Genomic DNA, 25,913 nt, shown 5'->3' with positions numbered 1-25,913 from the left:
GGTTAAATTACATGGCTAAGGTCTATACAAATAGTGCAATCTACAGTGCATTGATTTAATAGTAATTCTTGTGATCCAAAAGATTAATTTATTCCAGCTGTAGAGTTAGCGAAGTCTGAATTAGAGGGCAAATTCACATTCTACTGAGGCTTGTTTTTTTAGCTTGTCTTGCAACATTATCATGAGCTGCTTGAAACGAGGACCAAAATAATCAAACACTTACTGTATTCCCGAAGTTAGGCATTTATAAACTGTTCAGGTACACTCCGCTGTATCTTGTTAATAGTTCCCACTGTTTCAAGTCTCTTGCAAGCTACTGTTATGCAGCCGATCTTTAAGGTAAGTAGTTTAATGTGAAAAGGGATCAATGATTCTTAGAGGAATAGTTGTGAAGGTTTGGCTGCATTGCAGTCTCTTCTGTCAGCTGACACCTTGGCATATAAGTTTTGTAACCTATTCCTGCTATAAAAAAGTTGCCTGTGTAGTTCCAGTATTTTCTTAGGTTTCTTTAAATACTTCTCATTCCTTTGAAGTAAGTTCCACTTCAGGAGAAGCCTCCTCTGTGTTCATTTCTCACAGGCTTGGCAAATACTCAGTTATTGGCATAAATGTTTTGTTCAGCTGTTTGTGTTGTGCCCCTAGGTGCTTATGGCTCAGCGGGCATCCTGCATTTGGCAACCAACACAAAGCATTTTAAAGGTCCAAGAGGATGCCTTTATACACACAAGACACTACACATGGACATACAGTCATAAAGTGTGTGAATTTAATTAACCAAGTTATTTTCTGGAACAAACTGCATATATTTCTGCCTGCTTCTACGCATTCATCTAATACTTTGAAAGATCAATGTGTCTCACATCTGAATTCATTACAACAGAAGCTATGAGTCGTCTGGAGCAGGAGAATCCCAGTTACAGCTCTAAGAAAGTTTTGTGTGACCTTTGAATAACTGCAGCTCCTGGTTTTCATGATGTCCTCACTAACTGCTTCAGGTAGTATTTCAGTAGAACAAAAAACCCAGTTTATGAAAGCTCAGCATCCCCATTGCTAATGGTCACTGGCAGCTTGGGTAAAACTGTCAAGTAATCAGAAGGAAAAATGCAGTATCTTGGCTGGCAATGAGAACAGACCTTCTTTTAAGGTTGCATGTGTAGACTGTAAAGGTAGGAGTCATGTGTTAAGTTGCTGTCTGAAATCTATGCAAAACAATATTCCCTGGCTTTTGGTTTGTAGTTAATAAGCAACAACTACTTGGGAGCATGAAATTGCCTGCTCTTAGAATGGAAATGGTGCTGTGGTGCTCAACTTCAGACTTCTAGTGCCTAGAGAACGCTTTTTCTTTATCAACTTTGTGCCTGAATCACCGTGTCATAGGAACATTATACTAGCACCTCAAAACTAAGTTTGCTGCATTTTGGTAGTGACTTCTAAGGAAAGGAAGAAAGAATCTAGGAGCTGGGGCTATTCTTATCCAATCTCTTTAGCATTGTTTTCACTATCCATTTATGGGGTAGAAGTTCTGTGGACCTTATGTGGCTTTCTAAAACATTTTGGATGTGGTGTTCTTAAAGCATTTAGTTTTGGCTATATTTGACTTCATGGAATTTTAGGAAAGGGTTCTGCTGAATCCTGTCAAAGCATTAATTGCAAAAAAAGGAAAATGCTTTCACTGGAAATATTTTGTCTCAGTTCCAGTTTATAAGTAGAATGATGATAAACTATACACTGTATCTTTGGTGGTACTGAATTTGTTTCAACTTTGACTTGCAAAGGTTCCAGTTATATGTTTTTTAGGGTTTTGCATCCTTTAAGATTTTTTTTGTTGGCATTAGTATCGCTAATTCAGCACTACTTGCTTCTCCTCGAGAGGAGACTGCATAGTGTTGCTGGAGGAGGATAAGTAGTGTCAGTCCTTTTGAATGATGGTTAATTTGAACACTTGGTAATTTAACATGTTTGTAACCCGGCTACACTTGAACATGGAGAACGTGGGGTTTGAGCTCATTTTTAGGTATGGGAGCAGCATGTGGTTTTTAAGTTGCTCACTTTCTTTGAAAATTGGGTGGGGAGGTGGCTTTGGCTGGGACCTCCCCAGTTGAAAACGCTTAAAATGCAGCCAATTTACTCGATGCAAACTGTGTATTGGATCCAGTGAAGTATTTTCCTGGGTTTTTTTTTTTGTCTGCTGCTATAAAAGGGAACATAAAATCATTTAACGTGTTCAGGGGTAAGGGAAAGTTAGGAAGAGCCAAGGAGAAAATAACCAGCTTTGCTTTAATAGTTTGTTAACAAACCAATAGTTTCAGTGTATAATCTGAAGTTAGTCTGAGTTGATTAAAAAAAGTATAACTGATAAAAAGTATTGGGAAACAAAATTATTAGAAACCTTTACATATGCCCCTTAGAAAGTCATAGTCAGGTGACTGCAGGCTCTGAAGTAATAACATTAATAATTTGTAATGACACCGAATTGATTTATTAACTTCATAAAGTCTGATTTTTCTGCTCCGGTTCATAATTGTGCAATTGGGGAAAAGCAATTTGCTTAAGTAGGTCAGAGCATAAATATGAACAGTCTTATGTTGTGTAAATGTGTATGTATATAGTTATATGATTGTGTTAAATGTTACAAGCTATGTTGTTTTGATAACCTAGAATACGTTGAAACTTGGTTGCGTTCGACATGAGAGCAAAAGTTTATCTGAAGGTCCAGTCCTTGCTCTGGATGGTTGAAGAAGTGTGTGTACTGTCTTGAAGGATTAAGCATTATTTTGATAAGAGGAGTTAAGTCTCCATGTTTGCATTCCAGAATTCAAAACCTACTTTCTCGTAACTTTTCACCGAGTTTTGGGACTGTGCTGAATGCTCCAAAGGTTTTAATCAAAATGAGGGTTCCCAATTTTATGAAAGCAAATAGTGACCTATTTAGGGAGAAAGGCCTCAATCCTCACTGACTTCTAGTGGGCACGTGGAACGCAATAACTTGAGTATTACTTTATTTCTTCTCCCCCTTTTATGAAAGCTGGTCACCATAGGAGATAGATTAAGTATGGAAAAGATGGAGAGAGGGCAGAAATGGAGATTGAAGGGGAGGAGGAAGGGAAACAAAGGATAAAAATACATGAAATGCAGAAATGAGCACAGTGGGCAGGAGGATGAACTTGTGTAGTGGGTTCAGAGTGTGGTGGAGGCAGGGGTACTACTTCTTTATAATACCAATTGTCTTTTACGTTTGTGTATACCAAAGATATTTACCATTGAGGATACATGAGTGCCCTACTGTTCCTGTAAGGAGCTGCATAGAGATGGGTTTCTGTGGCTTTTCTATCCCTGCCATTCTGATGCTAGCTGCCTATGGGTTGGATGGTGAGAGGTGGGAGCTGGTGAATCCAAACTCACACCCGGTTTTCATCACCTTTACCTTGAGCACTCTCAGCAGTGCCTGTTACTCATGTATTTCTGTACTGTTTGTTGAATAAATCATGATCTTTTTTTTTTTGGTCACTTACTCCTATTCTGTGATACCTTGTCACATCTCAAACGGTTTGAGGCTGGTCATGCCCATCAGAGGGGTGTTATGTGCTTGTGGCTTTGTTACAAAACAGTATACGGTTCAACAATTCATGATCTAGTGCTTAATAAAAGACAGAATGAGCTAGGCTGAGTGCAGAGCCATCCTATCTGCTCTCACAGGTGTGGTCCTGTGCTACTCAGATAAGTGTGCTCGCCTGGAAGTAGCTGAGGGATGTCTGTCTTCAGCCTGCATTGCTCCTGCCAGACCTGTGTTGAGGCTGGTAGACACCACTAATGGAAAAAATGTGTGTGAAAAAATAAGCCTTTTGAAAAGAAGCAAAGCTGGTTATTTATTGTCTTTAGTGATTTTTGGTGTTGAAATAGAGGTATTTGGTTGGCTTTGAGGAGCATGTTGGTATGTTCTCCTTCATGGTCAAGACTTACGATTAGCAGAAGTTTACAAGATAGAAGGCTAAAACGACTAGTCACAGGTAAATACGGAAGAGCAGGGGAGCATGGTGTGCATGATCACAGAAAGTACTGCGATGATACCTGGTAGGGAGCTGTGGCACCACAACTGCTGTGCTTTGAAGAGGATGTAAATCCTTGTCCCATTCTGGTAGTTCCTTTTTACATCCTTAGCTTTTACTGTTTAAGACTAACAGACTTGCTCTGCTCAGCATTCAGAGGAAGATGTAAGGAATCTCTCCTTTCCCCAGTGCTCCTTCACTTCTACAGTCTTCTGGAGGAGCTATGAGTTTTCTGATTGTACTTCTTGCTTTCTTCTTCCTCATGTCTACTCCCAAATCATGTTCTCCTCTCCTGCTTTTGTGGGGGTGACGGCTTCGTGCCACTGTTCTTCATCATTGCAAAGAGTATTTTACATTTGAAATGACTTAATAGTTTCCCTGTTGCATGCACGATTCTGACAAGCAATAGTAAACATTAAGGCTGTGTTAACACTGCTGTTGCTAAGATCCACAGCCAAGGTGCTGGAACAACCTTGTGATACTGCATTGGCTAATGCTTGGGTCATACTTGGAAAGCTGTCTCTGCAGCTGTATGGGCTAGAAATACTTTTAAGGTTTGATTTTTATTTATTTTTCAATTAAAACCCCTCAAACTTCAATCAAAAATAAAGCCATGTCTATACCTTTTCTGGCCTAACTGCATAGGATCTGTGTTGGATCCTCACTTTAATGTCTTGGAAATACAAATGGCTTTAGTGGCTGAAGTACAGCCCGAGGGATTGATGTTCTGAAGATAACTCAGTTCTAGATGACTTAATTTAAGTTAATGATTTAGCAGCTTTCCAGATGTATAAACTTGATATCTGCTCGCTGAAATATAAACCAGCTTGATGAACTTGGAATTTGTGGTGGACAATGACTGCAGCTGGAACGTTGTTGAAGCGCTGTAATTGGAAGCAGTATGAGCTGATGAACCGGTGTGTCCTTCGCGTTAGTGTGTGCATACTCAGCTGTGTGTCTGACCGTGACAAGTCAGTCCCTCATACAAACTCAATTTATACCTAGTTGAAGCTGTTATCATGGGAATTTGGGGAAGAAACATTCCATGGCAGAGCAAAATTCAATTGTCTCACCCTAAACCAAGATATATGGATTTACAGATGCATCCTTAACCCCGAGCAATGAAGGGAAGAATTAGGTGCCCTGTGAGGAAGGTGCCATCCGAAGGAATTTCCAGGTGCCCTGTGGTGCTGCAGACCGAGTGCTCTGACATTGCCACCTGTATCTCTGTGGAAGATGCTCTAATTTTGAAGGAGCTTTCCTGAAAGGGCAGTTATGTCACGCTGCAAAGTCCTTATGTTCCCTTTCAAATGCACTTGTGGGCTGGCGATATTAAAACCTGTCTGGAGTATAGAGGTGGGTACCACCTGCTTTGTCCTGAGCTGTGATGCTCTGCTTGTGTGGAATGCAACTTTTACTGTCAGTTTTGTTTCTCCAAGGCACTGTGAACATTCAGCTCTTTTTTTAGCGCAGCTGAATAAGCCTCCATAAGTAACGTGTGTGATTGCTTGAATGGTTCTGGAGTTTGTTACATGTAAATATTTATTGTAGCAAAGTGAACAGCAAACTCACAAACATATGTCATAGAAACTCCATTTGTTTCATGAACTTGATGGATTGTCTTGTGACAGTCAGAGGGAGAAGGTGCAAGAGAAGGAGTTTGTAAATACAGAGTAGTGTCTGAGTGTCCAATTTGGGCATCCTTAAAAGTCGTTGCGTCCGTCCCCCCCCTTATAAATTGCTTCTTTTACCTTCTCTTTTCTGGAATCCTGCCGGTATTGCCTTGGCTCATCTAACACAGTATACAAGAGCAGCAGCACTGGTCCTGCAGCTGAGTGAGCAGCCACATCATCTGGCTGGTTTTTGTGACTTTATGTCCATTTTTGCAATGAGTTTTAATAGCTTGAATGCAGTCTTAATGAAGGTGTCACAGGTTCACTTCAGAAGATGGCCTGCCAGTAAGCAGCCCTCTTATTTTTAACCCTGATTATGCCTTTGTTTAAACTAGATTTTCTTAAAATAGTAGCTGCTTTCTGACCTTCCCTAAGATTAGCTGCTTAGGTAAGCACAACTCGCTAATGAATTCACACCTAGCAGCTCAGGTTTGGTTGTGAGGCTCATCTCTAGGGCATGTAATGATTCCTGGAAAACCACCCAATACAGGAAATGTGTTTCAGGGGTAAAGAATGAAATCTCTGAAGTGTTTCTGAAATGGAGTAGATAGAAGAGTTCCTCATTTGATCATTTAGTCCTGAGAATGACTAAAAGGCAATGTTGTGCCCTCACAAGTATGCAACAACTTTTTCAGTAATTATATAGTATTTTAAATGAAAAAATTACAGAGCTGCAGCTTCTGAAGCCACGTTGTGGGGATTGTTTTGCATCGCCATGTATTGGCAATAATGAATGTTCCTCATTGACTATATGTGTTGAAGGAGTAATGCAATAAAGGCTGGTTATAAGGATCTCAGCATATTTCCCACAAGGAAGAAGGATGTTATCACAGAATACATTTCCTGTGGGTTGTTTTGATGTGCTCAATCTTTATGAGTTTTGCTAGATGAAGCCATTATCCTGATAAGTTGGGGAGGTTTTGTGTCTGTGTGTAATTGGACACAAGCAGGATAATGGATTTCAAACACTTTACTCAGTAGCTAATTCTTTTTTTGGATTGTGTCAATGTAGCCAGGCAAGTAGTGCTTTTGTAATGCATGTCAAAATATGTGTTAAGTGGCACTGTAGTGGAAACCCCAGCTTTTTGTTTGCACCTAGCCCCTAAAGGCTCTTTATATTAGCTTTCAGAATAGGAAAAACATATCATCTATGGGCATCTCTTAATTTTTGTTTCAGAGCCCACTTTGAACTTTGGATAAGCTGCTGAATAAACTGGCTGCTATTCTTGTTTCAGAAAATGCTTATGCACTCACGGAAATGTTGAATAGCACCTTGAACCTCACTGAAGCAATACATGAATCAATGTTCTTCTGATCTTTAGAATATGGTTAATGTTACATATCTCACTTTCTCTACTGACTGCTGTTACACGGCTACATAGAAGGAAACCTACGGCAGTGCCAGATGAATGTGTGCTTTCTCAGATGTTTTTTCCCAATCCGGAGGTTTGTAAGGACAATTGTCTCTCCCACAGTTTAACAGATAGTTTCATGTGTGAATTATCCCTTTGTTCTCCTACATTGCATCAGACAAAATCAGAAGAGGGGTCTGCAGTAAACATCAGGAGGCCCTTTGGTCTTTTCTCTTTTTAAAGGGTGGAATCAAATGTATTTACAGTATGCCTGACAGTGGCCTGTGTTTGAAGGCCTTGGAGGATGCTGATGATGGCAGCTGTATGTCCTCCCGGGCAGTCCGTCAGTGCCAGTGTTCCTGTTTCATACGATTAGGATTTCTTAAATCGAACATTTGACAGTTTGGGTTTCTTAGCATTGTCTGTTACCAGTTGTTCCCCATAGTCTCCGAGTTAAGAAGCTGGCCAACAATTTCCTTGTTATTTCTCTTTCTCCTCATAAATGATAGTTGGCTTTCCTTTATGGTCATTAATATTTATATGTCATATTGCAAATTTATTATATTCTTTGTGCCTCTTTTCCTTGTGTTTTGCTGTTTTTCTGTCTTCCTTTTCAATAACCTGGTTTGTTTCCAGTTTCTCCAGGTGAATCAGTCACAGTGATTGTTGGTCTGTTTTGCACTTGTGCCTGTTTCCTTTGAGGAATTTTCCTTTCCTGTTCTTCCTTTTCTTGCTTCTCTTGTCTTCCAGAAAATCTTATTTTATTAATTGTCAAATTCTGCCTTTATAAATGGGGGTGACTGGGAGAAGCGTTGCCATTCCTCCTTATTCTTCTTTGGAGGTTCATGAACTCTTGTCTTGACTTTCCTGTGTCTTACCAGATTTTTTCTGGACCATATCTGCTAAGGTAGAATGTCCTCGCACCATGCTGTGTGCTTGTATGGCTGTTGCATGGAGGCACTCACCAGGTTTTGTTGTTGTTGACCAGCTCCATAATATCACCCATCAAGGTTCCCTTTTCATCATCACCTGGATACTTTCAACATATTTGCCCCCCTACTGTGCCTCAGAGCATATGTACAGATGCCCTTTGATAAAGCTATTGGCATAAGTGTTCCCGCCTCCTTCATTACTAAGCTGTATTCTCTGATACTGAGTAATGTGAATTTAGGTCACTGAATTGTCACATCTGGGAATGCCACAGCCTGGCGTACAACAAAGTTTAGAGTGCCTCAGTTAGCAGGAAGGCTGCTTGCTGTGATTCTAAGGCTGGCATAGCTGGTGCGAGGGATCGCGGTGCATGGTTCTAGTGATAAACTCTCACTTCTCTTGCTTCAGATGCTTCTAGTTTGAAACAGTATTACATGAGGGGTTAGCATGATCCCAACCCAGTAAAATAGAGTAAGCTTTATGTTAAGAAATATAACTGTTAAAATTTCTCGCATGTGGGAACAATGGCTTGTTCCCTTGTGTAGAACAGAAAGGAAAACACTGCCATTGCAATTTTGCTTGTTTCGAGTGCTTTCAGGGCATGCTGCGGTTGGAAATCCTCAGAGCTGGGCTGGAAGCCTCTGGTCTTACAAAGGGATGAGTGTGCTGACTTTTCAAAGTGTCTGATCCGACAGTGCTGGGTATCAGGTAACATTAGGACTGTAGAGACTTTCTTCCCTTCTTTGGTTATAAAAGATGGTAGGTTAAATAACTACAATTAAAATGCCTGTTTAAATATTATTTTGCTCTCTGCTCATCCGGTTTAATCCTTTTCACTTCAAAGTCCTACCAGGTTTTTTATTACTTGGAAGTTTTCCAAGTGAAACTAAAGAAGTTCTCACTTATCTTTCATAAAATTGCTGAAGTGTTCTTGATCTGTCACCCTTCCTTTTCCCTATACCCACCTTCCTCCTCTTTCTTTTCCTCCCTACCCACAACAAAGAAAAGAAACTTTGCATGCTGCTGCTGCTGGCACCAGAAAAAGACCAATGTATTCACACTTTTTGCCTTCTCCCCCACAACTTTCAAGAGCCCTTTCCTATTTTTATTAAATATACTGGCAAATACAAGGCAGCTTGTATCCAGTGCTGCTTTATATTAAAAGAGGGTATTTTTAACAGTGCTTTCTACATGACGTCAGTATAATAAGTTAGTGGCATGCTGACTCTCACTGTGATAGCTGAGCCATTGCTAAAATAGTTTGCGCACTTTTGCTTTCAGTCTAAATATTTGCAGTAGCATATAGCAAGCAGGTCAGTATTTGGTAAAGCATTAATAAGAAATACACTCAGGGCACTGGTAACTGTGGTGTACAAGAGAATAATTTGATACTTTCTTTCCATGTTTAGATAGGTTTATTCCTTGTGACCTTTGTGGGAAGGGCTTTAGTCTCCAGAAGGTGTAGTAGATTAATGCTCAAGTGAAGCACAGGCCTGTCCTAGTTTCTTCATTAATGAAAATAGTGTAATAGTAGCTGAAGTGACACATGGGGCAGCACTCTGATCGGGTGACCCGTGCTCCTGTGCTTCAGCCACACATTTTCTGGCTACCCTTTAAGGTCAGCATTTAGGCTGTTTGGGTACATGCATGCATTTCAGTAGCCTGTCAGGAAGACAGGCTTTGTATGTATGCCCCTGTTGATGACAGCAGTTGTGTATAAGGAAGCAATAGTAGCTTGAACTCTTACTCTTTAATTCAGTTTTGCAACTGAAAATAGGGAAAAACAACATATAGGATCAGCTGGTTTTCATGGAGTGGTGCCTGACAACCTCTGTTGCAAATAACTGAAACAGTTGCCTGCTATTTAGATTAGAGCTGGTCAAGCCTTTCAATGAATAGTAAATTAGACAATGACTGAATGGAAGGTTTATAGTCCTCAGGTCACTTGTGAATTTGCTGCAGCACCTGTAAATAGTGATAGATGGAAATCTTTTTTCCAGCGTTTGACTCGCAGACAAACAAATCACAAAACACAGACCATTATGAAAGAAGAATGAGGTATTTACAGGTGCTTATAAAGGTCTGGGTTTAGTCCCTTTTGCTTTTGTACAGTTTGAAATGTATTCCACCAACTTTCAGGTTCTGAGTATTTGTGGTGCTGTGCAGCTCTCCTGTTGTTAACAGTCAGCAGGGTTTTGGCACTGTGATGAGAAGCTGAATAACCCATCAGACAAGTAAGTCTGTGAGTCTCTTGGTTCAGGAGGGCTCACTCCTAAGCTTGGAGCTGTTTTGCTTTTTAATAAGATGCTTCACCCTAGCACTGAGTAAGAGCTACTCAAGGCTGGGTGTTGGAGCCCTCCCAGGGAAACGCAGCATCTGGTTTGGTGATTGTTGTTTTTAAAACAAACAGCAACAAAACCACCCTAGCTTTCATACTGGATCCAGAGGGAGCCAGAGTCAGAAAGGTGGGCACACTGCACCCCAGTATGCTCTCCCACTTTGTGGTGTGTGTGGGTTCAGGCTTCTTTAGGCAGAAAGAGGACTCGGATCACCAGTGTGCAGTGCACATCCTTGCTGTCTGTCATTGGATAAAAGGGACTCCTCTCGTCACATCTGCTTTTTACTGATCTGTTGTTCTCTGGTTTTCTTTCAAGTGCCTGGAGGTGCAAATTTTCATTTTAGATCTGTGTTGCTCAGAGCCCCTCCTTTCTTGTGCTAAGAAAAACAGCAGATGAAAATAAGGATTTTTGTCAAGTTGAGAATGTACATATTTACTTAGCTGCTCTTGACATCAGTATCTGTGGAGTTTGACACTTAGCCTCAGATCTCAGATTTGCAGTTACGCTAGATGGCAAGTTTATTTGTGGGTTGTTGGCTTTAAAACACAAGAAAAGCATTGCAGGCTTGGAGCAAATAGGCAAGCAGCTGAAACCGAGGATACCAATAAAAAGCAAAAGAATGTCACTAGGAAGAAACAAATTCTTTTCTCTGCATACCTTGTCTAGGTTCTGGAAGCAGGCTTTGTATTGTTTTGTTTAGTGTAAGGCTAGAAATGCTCTGTAAAGGTTTAAAAGGCAGACCTGCGCTTTATATTAGGCTGTGAGAATTAACCCTAAAGTGTAGTAGACAGTGTTTCTGGTTCAGAGATGGAAGCACTAACTGAGGTATGAGACCCTCTTCTAATTCTGTGTACAGTTCTGGACACTGATGTTCAAGAAGGCCAAATTAAACTGGGAAGAGGTGTAGAGAAGAGCTGTGATGGTAATAATGGAAAGATCCCCATTAAGAGGAAACCGAATGGACACAACCCATTTAGCTCAGCAAAGTGAGATCTGAAGAGGCATATGAATTCCTTCTATAAATACTGTGGTGAATAATAAGCAGGAAGGGACAAGAACTATTTAAACTAAAGGACAATGTTGGCACAAGAACAGCGTAGGTACAAGCTGACTGGGAAAACATTTCTGCAGGAAATCACAGTCTTTCCAGAGGTTCTGAACCTCAGTGAGGTTTTGAGGCCACCTTCTCATTTCTCATTTTGAGGGTTTTGTCTCCATTAGTTCTAGTAAGGTTTAAGATGGAGAATGTGGAACAGTCATGAACATTATGTGGTGTAATTATTCCTTACGACAGCTGGAACTCTGGAGGTCCCTTTCAGTCTTCTTTCTTGAATCTTGAGAGTTAGAATCCTCTTGGGTCACTGACTGCTCTGAACCCTTGGTCCATGTTACGCTTTGAGGACATCTGCGATGGCAATTAAGAGAAGTAATTCCGTTCAATAGGCATATATCTTCTTTGTAGACATGCTGATACCTTTAGTGGCTCCTGGGGAATAGGGAGGCAAGTGTGTGGGAATAGAGAAGCTGAAAGGCTGGAAAACCATCTTCAGTCAGATTTTGGGATGTATTTTTAGCATGTATGGCTACCAGCAGTGAATAAAGGTTTAAATTTACTCCCAACAGTACATTTATACTACTTCTACCACTAGTACAGAAAGTATGTATATAACCTTTACTTTTTCTGTTCGTGCTCACTGACAAGGACCTTCAAAGTGTATGCAAACGTTTCAGTAATCTATTTGACATTCAGTGATAGTCTCTGGGTGTTTTCTTCTATTGTCCTTTTAAAGTAGCAGTAACAATGCATCCTAGAAGGAATTCTGTTCTGACAAGAAAGTAAATGCGTATATGTTTCCCTGAATTACAGCCCTCCACTAAGTGTATTACAGCTAATAAATCTCATAATCCAAAGATAAAGGTCAGGAGAATAATCCTAAAGTCCAATTTGAATCTTATTCAGGCTTGTTTCTGTGCAAGGGGAGAGAGTGTTGTCAGTGCCATTGCAATCTAACAAGTTTGTTGATGCCATTTAGGGGAACCTTTCTTGAAAACACTTATGAAATGCTGATTGAATGGACAGTGGTGTAATAACCTGCATTCTACTAACTGTTAAGTAATCGTCCCTTCCGGCTTTATGCTCTTCAGCTTTTGTCAAAGAACATAAAAAAGGGGGGGAGGGAAGAGGGGAAAGAAATAAAAGGAAGTCCAAATCCAAAAGAAAGATATGACTTCAGCTTCCTCTTCTATTCATCACCATTGAAAGAAGGGAACTTGTCCAGCTGAAGTAAGGAGGAAGTTGCTCTACCAGCAAGCGATAACAGCAGGGTTTGAAAGTTAGGAGAGGGCTAGATGCCGCTGCTTTGGTGCTGTACAGCCCCAGAGGCATATCCTTCTCTGCCATCACATGATGAGTATCTTGTGCCATGGCAGACAAAGAGCATAGGATGGAAGCAGACAAGGAACATGGACTATTCTTTGAGAGTCCAAAACCCCACACATACCCGTATATATAACCCCAGTATGGTTACATCCAACTGGGTTACACTGTGCAGCGATTCATGCAGTGCTGCAGTGAGTGATCTGCTCATACAATAAAGCTCCTAGCCTTTAGTGTATTTTAAGGCTCTCAGCATAGCTAGGAAGGGAGTTTCAGCTTCACAAAAAGCTGCAGATTCACCTTGCAGATCCTGGTTTTACTGATCCTTCAGATGAGGAGTGAGACAAAAGTTACCAAAGGGCTGTCGTGCAGTGTAGCATTGTTGATCTTGCACTGCACTGTTGTAAATCTGCTTGGTATTTGCAGCACATGGTAGTAACAGAAGATTGCGATTTATTTTTTTTGATGCAGCCAACTTGCCTGTGAGTTTTTGGCTATACCTGTGCTTTTGGATCTGCTCCCTCCTTAAAGGCGCATGTAATTATGTTTGCTTTATAATCCCCTGCTTCTCAGATGCTAGCCTTACCTCACGTTAGACTTGATCTTCACAGCAATGGCTATGGACTGCACAATAAGGACACTGTGTAGGAAACAGCTATAAAGGAAAACAAGATGAATCCCATATGATGGTCTGTACATGTGTATAATGCTGAAGAGCAGTGCCTGTCTCAGCACATAGCTTTTGGAGAGAAATCAGTTGTGCATCCCTAAGCGTGCCTGTGGTGGTTGCAGGTGCTCTAACATCAGAGATGCATCTTGTTCCTTCAGTGCAGGGTGGCTGTGCTCCTCATATTGGAAATGATACATATTTGTGCCTGAATGGCCTATGACTTTCCACAAAAACTAACACTGGGTTTAGCTGAGGATTTAAGGGCAAGGTGCCTTGCAGTTGTGGAGGGCAGGGTGGGGTTGCTTGTTCTGCGGGACTGTGAACCTGTTTGTGATCAAGAATACTCTGTCAGGTTGGGTTTGTTTGACTGAAGTGCCTTTTAAGAAATTATCATCATTTGTTTTTTAAAGCCTAACAGTAGGGAAGTGCATCTTGTTTGTGTAGTGCACTTTGACTGTCTCCTGCATGGAAAAAGAGTACATTGGCTATGCTTTTCTTCTCTGCACATCCCTGTTCATCTCAGGATTAGAAATCTCTGTTAGAGTTGAGAGGACTGGGAATGTGCACTCCCCTGGGAGATTCAGGTTTGTGTGTGTTGCTGTTGCTCGGGTATTGATGCGATGCTTTAGAACTGCAAGAAAAACTTTGGTCCCGAGAAGTTGTATGCTTTGTCTCTTTCTTGTTAACTTGGTGTAGATGGGTACAAAGCTGTTTGGTAATAGAAGTGTTTCTTTGTAACTGACACACTCATATGATGGAGATGTGTTCGACTTCTAGAGATTTTGCTCCACTTCTGGCAATTTTTGAGATTCTTAAATACCAACCTTGGATTCAAGGAGGAAATATCTTTTCCTCAGGCAGTTCTTTAAATTTGGAGAGTGTTCCTAAACTTTCTTATCTTCCAAGGATTTCTGGTAGTTGTTGCTAGCAGTGTTGAGGACCAAAGTGTTTGTGCTCAGGTGGAGGGATGGTTTGTGTGACAGGGGCACTTTTCCCTTCTGTCAAGGGCTCCTTATGTACAGATGTGTAAGGTGAGGCTTCCCATTCACAGGAGAAGCCTGATGGGTAACAGTGAAGGACACTGAGCATGTTGTGTCTGTTACCAGGCACTTTGATTCTGTCCATTAACTATTCCAGTAATCTTATTTTCTGTTGTATCACATGAGCAACATTTCTACAACAGTCAAAAGAATTGCAAAGGACATTTCTACGTACTGTGGCCCTGCTCAGACACAGTTATTTGAGTGATCTGCCCCCCATTGCCTGAAACGGAAGAGCACTGTTGCCGAAATTTCACCCCGTCAGTATTGCTTCTGTGATCATGTCTCTCTTTCTCTTCCCTAAACAGCCCACTGTTTGTAACGTGGAAGATTGGTCGAGATAAACGATTGCGTGGATGCATAGGTACTTTTTCTGCCATGAACCTGCATTCAGGACTCAGGGAGTACACACTTACTAGGTAAGACATTGTTTCCTGTAGCCTTGACTTAGCTATTTAAATAGTCTACTGAGGAGATGCTAGGTGTGCTTTGGTTTGTTTTGGGTTTCGTGGCTGTGTGCCTCTGCTGATCAAGGAAAACCTGTATCTCCTTTGGATGCTAAATATATTGCCTGGTTATTTGACTAGTGGTGTCATGAGGCTATGGTTTCAGTTAAAAACCATAACTTGGGCCTCTTATCTTGTGATTGGTCTGGAAACCTCTCCAGTAGCTTACTGTAACTGACTATTGGAGTATTTTTTCCAGTGCTCAGACAGATTGTAACCTTAATAGTTAATGTCAGGGCAGCAGACCAGAAAGTCAGGTTTGGGGATTATCCTATTCACACTTCTAAAACAGCAGGTATTCTCACCTCTTCTCCATCAGGTGCTTCCAATCAGCTGCAGTTAATTTAATGCTACAAATTTCCATTACATGTTACTCTTCAGATACATCCCAGCCCCTGAGTGGGAAGCTTCTGGATGAGGGAGGTAAGTGATGATAATCCTTCACTCCCTGGCAGCATAATCCTTCATTTTTTGATCTACACCTAAATTCATTCACCTTAATATTGTTCCATTTCCTTTGCATAGAGTGAAAACTAATAAGTTTATCACTAGAGCTAGTAGCAAGCTTTCTACTTATTTTTTCTAAGAGTTTTCTTAAGTATATTTTCTAAAGAATCAATGGAATTTTGTTCCACTGAGTTACAGTAGACTGTTTAGAGTGCTTTAGAATAGAAACTACGTTCTGGCATGTGTAGACCTCTAAAATTGTCATCACTTAAAATACTTGGTGCCTCCGGATCTCTTTAGATTTAGGGCTTTCCTCCATTGCAGGATCTTCCTCTGTGTTGTTACAATGCCTTGTCAATCCCAGTATTAAGTAATATTAAAATGGGACATGTTCTTTCTTACATGTCTCCCTAGTTTGTTGCAAGGTGAAGTTCATTTCATGCTTCTCTGCTCAGCTTGAAGGAATCAACTGCTCATCTCCTGGAGTCCTATAGAATTCTGAAAGACCTATTATTGTGTTGGCTTTATTTATTATGTGGTCAGGGATGTTTTTGATTGTGTCCTTTAAAGACTCAGCAATCAAACTGGTCAGTGAGAGAGGAAGCTTATAATGAAATTCAAAGCAATTTCTCTGTTGAAGGTTAAGAGCTTTAAAATCTTAACCATCAGTGAGCCAGACTAGAGGAAAAACAGCCTATCCCCTGCACTGGAGGGTGTTCCAGTGAAGTGTGTACTTCACAGTGCCTGATTGAGGACAGTGAGCTTGTACAGAAAATTACCCCCTAGGACTAGGAAGAAGCTGATTGTTCCTTACAGATTTGTCCATTCTTCCAAATCAAATAGGGCTGCACTCTGGCATACCTTTAAAATTGCTTACAAGATCCCTGTTACTGCATTCTAACTCTGAAAGCTGAGGTCAAAATACATAAAATGTGATGCAAATTAAAGAGAACTGAAATACCTTGAGTGGAGCATTTAAATGATGACCACATGCTGAGGAAGTTTATTCTAGGCTAGTCAGAGGATAGTTCAGTAATTTTCAAGATGAGAGAAATGGAACTATATACCAGCCTGGTTTTCAAAAACCTGTGTGAGATCAGAAGTTGTTTTACAATAATGGTTTATTTTGTTGCCTCTTACAGGGAACCTTTTTTTGTGTTTGTGGCACCAGAAACGTTTCTTGTTTTTTAAAGCAAACCAAAAAGCCAAACAAACTTTGTATGTGACCACTGAAATGTGAAGTTTGTATCTGAACCTAAGAAAAAGTTGTTCCCTTCTATCAGTCATAATTTAAAAAGAGAAAGGGAGGGTTACCTGCAATCAGTTCCCTTCCTGATGTTAGTCTCTTCAACTACAGAGCTTCCAGAGGACAGCATTTGAGGAATAACCTTTCAAACACTTATGAGCTTGCAGAGTTTCAAGCTCCACAGGCCTCCCTAGCAGGGATCAGAAAGTAGGACATTATAGCTTGATTCAGCAGGGTGTGGGCAGTAGGCTCCTGCAGAAGATAGGACAATTCCTGAAAGAGAGAGAAAATAAAAGGCTTCTTCAGGGAAGGCAAAAGTTAATCAATGGAATACACAGAATGAGAATGCGCTGTCCGCTTCAGAAAGTGGAATTTGACCAAACTTTTCACTTGAGGATACAGGCAGATATTCCTCTGACTTTATTTGACACTGGGAGGACCTTTTCTTGGGTTAATCTGAGGACAGAGTGTGGATAAACAGAACCAGGTTGTTTGTCTAGTTCATTCTTATCTCTTTCAGCACCTGTGGAATTGTGGCCCAATGTTCAGTGAGTAAAATGGTACAGCAGAACAGCTGCTCTTACACACTCTGGTGCTTAGTGATCAAATATCCCCCATTCCCTTCACACACCATTTCATTACAAACACGCTGAGTAGTGCTTAGGAGCATGAGAAATAAAGTTTCCCTTAATTCTAGTAGTGATCTCTAGTTGTGTATTGTATACAGTGTGTGGTGTGTACAGCTCTATCTGCATGCAATAGTGTAGTTTCTTTCTAATAGCATAATGATGGTTCATCTAGGAATCTGAAGTGAGCCATTTCTTTCTTGGGACACCTGCACCCCCCACTTGAAACATCTTTTTGGGGTCTGTAAACTAAATGGTGGTAATGTGTGACCGAGTGACTTTCTCTTCCCCATTTTGAGCTCTGTAGGCTGTTCTGCTGGTATTGCCAGTATGTTCTAAACAGGAAATTTATGTAGAATGATTCATCATTAATTGGATGCATCTGCCTAAGTTTGTGAGAGGAGGGATGAGAATACCCAGAGTTAAAAATGCTAGTACTGTATCCTAATAAAATCTGTGTGTTAGAATTTGATGTTCTCTGCAGTTTTCTCAGTGAAATACAGGGGAGAGGAACTGTGTTATTAAAATCCTCTGCAGAACTTTATGAAAAGATAGATTCAGATTTAGTGATTTTTAGATAATTTTGCTAGGAGATTAGTTGGATAAAAACCCTAACCTTGTCTAAAATGTTGTACAGTATATTGTGTATTAGGACCTGAGAAGTTTATCATGGGCAAAGTAGTCCTTTAGACTGTGTTAATTGCATATACCACCTGAACATGTGAAAATAAACCAATCCAGATCATGAAAAATACCTTGTGTTTTACAGCTCCTTCAAGAAAATAGACTGAACTTGGAAGCAGGTTACCACAGAGTTTCATAACAGGTTGATAAATTACTTTTTCATGTATTCTGTTCAGCAGTAGGACTTAGATTCTGGCACTGAAGTTTTAAACTCCTGCTCTCTTGCACTTGAGATAATGGATGAAATGCTTTCATTTATTGATTCTTAGTTTAATTTTTCTACCCATTTCATATAACTTGAAGTCATATGTTACATCTAGTGGGTGTAACAAATATAGGTGTATAAATTAAGTTTAATCTCTGGTTTATCCTGTCAAGGCTAGGATATTTATCTGGGGAGGGAAACAGTAGGGAAGAGGTGGATAAAGGGAGACATTATATGAATAGAGCCTTCTGTCATTGAAGAAAGCAGTGAAGAAAAATGAGAGGACTCCAAGCCTTAAGTAGATCAGCATAATGGCCAAAACCTGGATTTCAGTTCTAAACTAATATGTAACCCATGCTCCTTAACCAGCATAGGCCTGTCCCTACAGACTGTACGATGCAATCAGTCTCTTGTTGTGTGTTCTTCTGAACCACTCCACTTGAGAAGCATGGCTGCTGTCACACATTCAGCCTACATGTGGATAATCAAGAAAACAAAACTGACGGAAGCTTGGGATAAGAAGCACAAGACAGAAGGAAGTAAAACCTGCAACCCAGCTTTCTCATAACGGAATTTGGGTGTAGTTTCCATACGAGCATTTGGCTACCAGTGGCATCAACTGCTGCTCTAGATTTGTCTGCATTTTCAAGATTCTCAGTCCATGTTGCTGCCGTATCAGCTGCCTGCTCTCTGTGAAAAGCACTGACCCTTTCCTCCTGCTCCTCACAGTGAAGTTAACCACCCAGCTGCAGGACTACAGGATGGCAGAGGGGTGACAATAAAAAATACTGAATGTCTGACACATTGATATTGATGTCGAACTGACTGCCTTAAGACTAGAGGCAAGTACTTGTGCAGACAGGGCAGCTTCCCTCTTGTCTTTAGCTGAGGTTACTACTCTGTTTAATTCCCGTTTCTTTTTACTGATCATAGGCTCGTTCAACCTTCCCTGTAATCAGCCCCTCCAACTCAGTGTAAGCTTCCCAAAGCCTTTCCTGTGGGTTGCTATGGTTTAGACAGTCATTGCTGCTGAGCCAGGGCAAAGCACACCCATGTGTCTGACTGCAGTTCTTGAACTGCAGAGTTGAGGGAATTATACATGGGTTTGACATTTGCTGTGACCTTCACTGTTCACAGAAGTCATGGTCAGAATTAATTCCTGCTGATAATACTTTGTGGGTTGTCTTTGTTTGTGGCTCTGATTTATAGTAGACCACTGCTAAAAGTCAGCTTTTTTATTCTATTACTGCTCTGTCTGGGGCCACCAATGCAAAATGCCTGGTAATTGTGAGATGGAGCTTACACTGTCACTCTCAAGATTAAGCTCTGCAGGGAGCAGTGTCACCTCTTGACAGCCTGAAATCACCATATCTGTACATATATATACAATGTCTACATATAGATTTATATGTATTTATTATGGTGGTGACCTCCAGAGGCGGTGTTAATAATCTTAGACCCCCTTTTGTTTTCCAAAATGCTTCTGGTAAAATATAAAATTCAGGTATTAGCACCTTAATTTTCAGCTGATGACTGGTTACCTTGAATGGAATTGGGGCAAAAATATTTCAACATAGAGGTATTTTGTAGAGGTTCATGTGTTTTGCCTGCCGTGTCATCTGTACACAGATGAGACTTCACTGAAACTTGGAACTGTTCTAAATTTCATGTAAGCTGAAAAAAGCTTGTTGCTGAACTGTTGTAGACATCAATTTAACAGATAGCTTCCCTTTAATTTGGCTAAATCCTCAAATCTGTTCCAGTGGAATATAATTGTTTAGTAGTAACAGGGGTTGTGATGTAAACTCACAGTACCAGAAACTCTAAATGAAGTATACAAATGTGAATTTATTGAGCCGGGCTCAGTTACTCTGCATGAGCCAGGTCAGTAAGTAGGTCTGTAATGATTTTGTGCACGCAGGGAACTGCTGCTCAGCAGAACTGACTACTGCCTTTTCTCAAAGGGCAGAGCTGAGCAGCAGACTGGCACTAGAAGTGGAGGAAAATCCAAACTTCTGCTTTAAGAATGGGTTAAATGCTTCTCCTTAGTTCATTATGAAATCAAAGTGAAACAAGTTTGTATAGGAGGGAGCAGGAGCATGCCCTAGTAAATATAGGGTTCTTGTATGTAGATGGTGTGTGTTGGGGATGCAGTAACTCTGCCTTCATTTTTTTTCCTTTATTAAAAACAATTAATTACCTGTTTTGTAGTTGTTCTGTTTTTCCTGAGAAAAGCCTTGCCAGACTCTTGGACCTAACGGTAGGTGATGCCTGTTTCCTTAGCAACACTTCCTGAAAGAAAGCACAGGAAAACACTACAGATGGAGGCACAGGCCTTAGATTATTATCTTTATGAAAGGAGGGACACATGACGGTGCCCTACTGAAGCTTTTAAAGTAGATCCAGGGTTATCAAATATTGATAACCAATTTATGGTTTTGCGGGGAAAATTGAATTAGAGAATATGAATTCTGTGACACAAGGGGATGCATAAACTTACTCTGTAAATTGCCTGTTTATGAAAGGGAACCGTAAATTGAGGAAAAATGATTACAAAATTGCTATATCTATATAAAGTGGCTCAGTGAGGGTTGGAGGGGTTTGCTGAGACTGTCATAAGGTCTCAGGTCTCAGTAGAGTTTGGTGTAAATAAAGGAATTGATAAAAATAGGGATTTCATCATCATGTTTTTAGAAACATGTATTAAGAGTTGGGAACTTCACAAATATGCTGCTCACAAAATGCATGCTTTGAAAAAGCCATGATCAAGCAATGTAGCTTGCAGTAGTTGATGTAATTTGTGGCATTTTGAATAAATCAGATATTCCTGAAATATGGTTAAATTCAAATGAGTAACTGGGGACATCCAGCACTTACTCAGATTTTCTGGATGGGTTTCAGGGAGGAGCCATATCATTTGTGACTCTGGTCTTTCCCACGATGCTCTTGCATTTCATGTTCTTCCCACACAGTCTCCTTCTGTTACGCTGAGAAAAGGGTGCACGCCCTGTAAGTTCAAAGGCAGAGCTCTAGTGGAGTTGAAACACTAGTTGGGTTGAAAGTCAGATTTGTATTTGTCTTTGAATATTACTTGCTATAAGTGTTTGGGAGGGAGGGTGGAGGGTTGGGGGAACTGGTTGTCCTGGTTTTCCTAGCAAAGCCCTTTGTTGCCCTGACTTTTCCAGCATGTGTATGTATAGGTGTTGGTACTCTGTGGTTTTGGTCAACTTTTTCATTGTTTTGTATGACACTGTTACAGGGAACATGTACAAAACATTGCCCAAAACGCTTGTAGAATGGAATTTGCTTTCATTTGAGATTTTTTGGTGACTTGTGGATTCCTTAAGCACTACAACAACATCCTGGGTTACAGGCCAGCGCTGAAGAGTACAGGACCAGGACTGTGTTCTCCCGCAGCAGAGCAGTGTACATGAAGTGTGTCTCAGAGCACTTGCCTTTTAGAGGAAGGTTTTGCGTGTTTGGAAACTCTTAGCTAGGACAGAGTGCAAGAAGTTGGCATAGAAGTTACCTGCTTCTGGGCAAGCTTCTCTCTGGCTGTTCTCAGCTCAGCAGTAGGTATTTAATACAGAGTACAGGATTTTTCCCTGCAACTTTACTGCGGATGGGGGGGGGAAGCAGGGGGAGTGATGGAGAAAACCTCCCACTGCACATACTGGCCACTGCTTGTGTGTGCTGGGTATGAGAAGGATGTTAACGTAGTTTGTGCCTCACTTCCTAAGACACTGGGAATGGAGGCGCAGCAGTGATACATCAGATACCTCGCCCAGCAGAAGTAAATCTAAAGGCCTTGTTTAGCTCTGGGAGCTGATTTTTGGTGAAATCTGCTGGTTTAGTACAATTTAGCAGGGATTAAGTGAGGTCAAAGGAAAAAGAATTGTCTCTTATGCTTATAGGTTGTTAAAATCTTTAAACTCTGCAGCTTTGTGTGGGAGGCACTGTGGGAAAGGAGTCTCAATTAAAGTTTTCAGTCTGTCAGCACCTCCTCCGTTTAGGTGTTTTCTGATGCTTCCTTTTAAGAAGTATAAAGAAGAAATAGCACGAGCTGGGGGTGAGGGACCAGGCTCCAAAAGCCCTCCTCATCTCTGTTCACTAACATGAGATGCCGGAACTTCTGAAATGGAATTTACCACTTTCCACAGACCAGAATCATGAGGATTCAAATGCTCTTGTAAACTGTAGCAGAATTTGCTGCTGTTTTTAAATAGATACTTGCTTCTAAAAATCATTCCTGTTGACACAAGGAGGAGAGAAGTTGTGTCCTTTGCAGAGATGTACAGTTGAAATGGTAGAAGAGCTCTTGAAAGAAGAAATAGCGTATCCACCTGCGACATAAGGACATACGCAGCCATATAGAGGGTATGTCCCACTATAGTGCAGCCATTGGAAGTGCTGAAGAATGTCTGAAGATCTCTGAGCCTTAACACACTTTAGAGTCTGAGCTAGTCCAAAAAGTCATACAGGCCCCAGCTCTGTGCGTGGTTTCAGCTCATGTCATGTATGTACTTGTGGCATGTGATCTCGGGGGGAAGTTGACCTGTCCTGAATTTCATCATTTACAGGTGACTGAAGTTTTACTATTCATTTGATGCATTGTAGGAAGGAATGAATAGATATTTACCTGAAAATAACAGTTAACTCTTTTCTAACATGATTTTACAGTGTAATATGAGGGCTAAAAGTACTCCACCTTTGTCTGTCCCTTTGATCTGTTGGTGCACTTTTCAAATTCAGCTGTACTCCATAAATGTGGATGGAGTGCTACACACACTCCATGCAAGTGTGTATTGGTGATAGCCTTTATTTGAGAAACAGAAATAGAACATCCTTTGGTTTCTTAGCTATGTAAATGACGGTATGGATACAGTTTACAAAGCTGCTAATGCTGTGAAAGTATGTAAATGAAGAGTTCCCTTAGAAATATTTGATGTAGATCCAAAAACCATTTCTGACCTCACAGATTCCTACTTGTATGTGAATTTTCAAAACTTTAATTAAAACTTCCCTAATTAACACATAGAGAATAGCTTTTTGGCCATAATGGAGAATAACTTTTTATGGCCATGACAGCAGCTTCAGTAGGACTAATAACACTCAGTTCTTAAAGTGATGATATGGGGGGGGTGGGAATGGTGACATGTGCCTGTGTTTTAAATATAATATGCAGGCTACAAAGTCTTTCAGCTCACATGCTTAAATTTAGATTTGCTGTTCCAGTGCCATGTATTTTGCTTAGTGCAGATTACTTGTAATAGAGAGTCAATAGTCAGGAGCAGTCCCTCAGCTGGAGGAGTACAGCATGTAAATAACTCTCACAAGGATTTAGGGAACTTGTACAGATGTTAAGATGTGCCTGAGCCACAGCTCCTGAGAACTTCCCCATCTGTCAGAAGCTGCAACCCCAGCTTTATTGAAAAGGGCCTTTGTGATAATGGCAATTACTAACAGCTGTGTAAGTCAGGGTGTGAAATCAGGTAGAGCAAATTCCAGCCAGCAAGGAAATGTGACTTTGCTGGAGTGCATGAAGTTACACCTTTTTATTTGTACTGATATTTTCCAGCTGGGTAAATCTTACTTAGTTTTAATTTGGTTAATTTGACTGGGGAAGAGAAGAAAAGCTCTTGGTTTTTTGAACAGTACAACTTTCTGATACTTCTAGTTCAAGTAATTCCACAAACTGAAATAAGTCCAAAGCTCCCTGTAACATGCAATTAAATCACCATTTTAGATACCAGCCTAATTGCCAGTAACGTTTTCAGTGTTTTATTCAAAATACAATCTGACTCAACTATCAGAAGGTTGAAAGAGATTTGAGTGTATTAAAAAGAAAAAGCTGTGTGTGCCAATGTGTATTTTTAACAGCATTGGTCCCTATGAGAGACGATTAAAAGAGCTGCTTCTGTTATCTCTAGCCCCGTTCTTACAGGTGTGATTGTTAAAGCCCCACAGGTAGCATGTTGGTTTTGCCATGAAGAAAAAGCGCTTGTTAATGCATGAACACAAAGAAGGGAAGGGGGAAAGAAATGCAGTTTAAGAGCAACTGAAAGGTTGCTGCAGCCTCAGTCCTCCAGCAGAGCATCACTGCTGTTCACCAGCAGTATTTGTACGTGTTCTGTCAAGAAGCGGATGCTGGAGTTGTTTCTGTTCCCAAAAGCTTCTGCACAATTTGCAAGCTGGTTCGATGGCCCTTTCTCTCTGTGCTGAGGATGCATTCTGCAGTTTGCTCACTTAGCTACAGAGAGGCTTTTTTTCCTTTGACCTAGACTGCTAATCCCTCATTGCAAAGAGCAGCAGCTGTGCTTTGTCTGTGAAGATCTCTGCGCTGCATGCAGCCTCATTCGACAGGGCAAGCCCCTCTCTTTGTGTGTTCTGCTTTTTCAGTTGCTGAAAGGGTGACTTTCTGTCTCCTTGCTCAGAAAACCCTCGTCAGGTTTGTGGAAGTCTACAGGGTAGGATTGCTGGGGTTTTTCCTCCTCAAAAACTGTAGGTTTCCAAGAGCAGTTACAGACCGTTTCAAAAAACTCTGTTTGACTGAAGTGTTCCTGACATTCAGGAGGTGAAACATTTCCGAGTTGCTTTTAGAAAGGTGATGTAACCTATTTCCATTTAAATATGGAACACTTTAGATGGGTTGAATTGTAGCCTTAATGGATGTAATTATGGATAGGCCATTTTTTGGTGTGTGTCCACACTGTATCCTCATTTAACATTGAATAATGAGGCTTCAGTTGCTCTTGGTGTAATTTCCTCCATTCAACATACTGCATTACATAGCAATGTAAGATCTTGGTGGTAGGTGAAAGTGAAGTTAATACAGGAACAGAACTGATAGGCATTTGCTGGATTAGGCTGTACTGCAGTCATGGCAAAACTACTTGCCTTCAAAGGGAAAGAGTTTTGCCATTTGCTTCAAAGCCTGTAGTTTCTCTAAGAAGATAAGATGTAAAATATTGGTCAGCACAAATCTCACATTTGTGTTAATCTCACAGTCAAACATTCATGTTTATACTTCCATGGTTTATAACAACCTTTTTCCTGTAGCTGAGCAGGATTTTCAAATGTATGTGATGCTGTGGAGTTAAATGCAGTCTGTGAATGCTGAAGTTGTAGGTTTTGAGGCTATAGGACAAACATGAACTTTTTGTCTCTTCTTCATTTCAGAACTTCCTTTTTATTCCACTTCAGCTGGTTTTATTTGCCACTCAAAACCTGGTCTGGAGTGGAAAGCATACACAGAGTGAGAGCTGACAGTCTTGGAACTGAATTACTGGTTAGCTGAACCTGCAATGGTTCTGTTCGTTGGGCATCTTGACCTTAGATGCAGTGATTGTGAATGCCCCACCCAGTCCTTTCTGTATGCTGAGTAAGTTGCAGGTGGCACTGAATGTGTAATCTAAGAAGACAGAATTGTGACAGAGAACTAGAAGTAATGAGATGAAATGGGGAGAAGAGAGAAGGCAGAGCTGCTGAAAGGAGAATAAGAAGGTAGCTTACAGAAAACTTGTATGTGTATGTGTGTAACAAGATCAAGGGAAGGAAATGCAGGAAGCAAAGTTTCCAGCTGTATACAATGAGTTTATATACCTAAAGTATGCTCTGGGTTTTTTTAACTGGTGATTTATAGAGCTATGGAACAATCATGGCTTAATCTGTTAATGAGATTCATGTCTGAAGTAAAAACCTACACCAAATGAACAGAGAAAAGTGTTGGGAAGCCTTGTTTCTTGCCTTAAGTAAGGAATTAAGTTTTGTCC

General features: G+C 40.7%; 1 protein-coding gene across 1 annotated transcript in view; it reads left to right on the top strand.

Annotated features, from left to right (window-relative positions):
- The window catches only part of AMMECR1 (AMMECR nuclear protein 1), a gene marked incomplete at its 5' end in the record, with an annotated part of 101,324 nt that overhangs the window by 45,269 nt on the left and 30,142 nt on the right, over positions 1-25,913 (top strand). Inside the window, one exon of the mRNA XM_080624611.1 lies at positions 14,736-14,846. Within this exon, the coding sequence (XP_080480737.1) occupies positions 14,736-14,846 (111 nt within the window). The remainder of the gene's footprint in view (positions 1-14,735; positions 14,847-25,913) is intronic.

Source organism: Psittacula echo (genome assembly GCF_963264785.1).
Source record: "Psittacula echo genome assembly, chromosome: 8".
Classification (NCBI taxonomy): domain Eukaryota; kingdom Metazoa; phylum Chordata; class Aves; order Psittaciformes; family Psittacidae; genus Psittacula; species Psittacula echo.
Note: the sequence above shows the minus strand (reverse complement) of the source record. Positions and strands in the feature narration are given on the sequence as shown.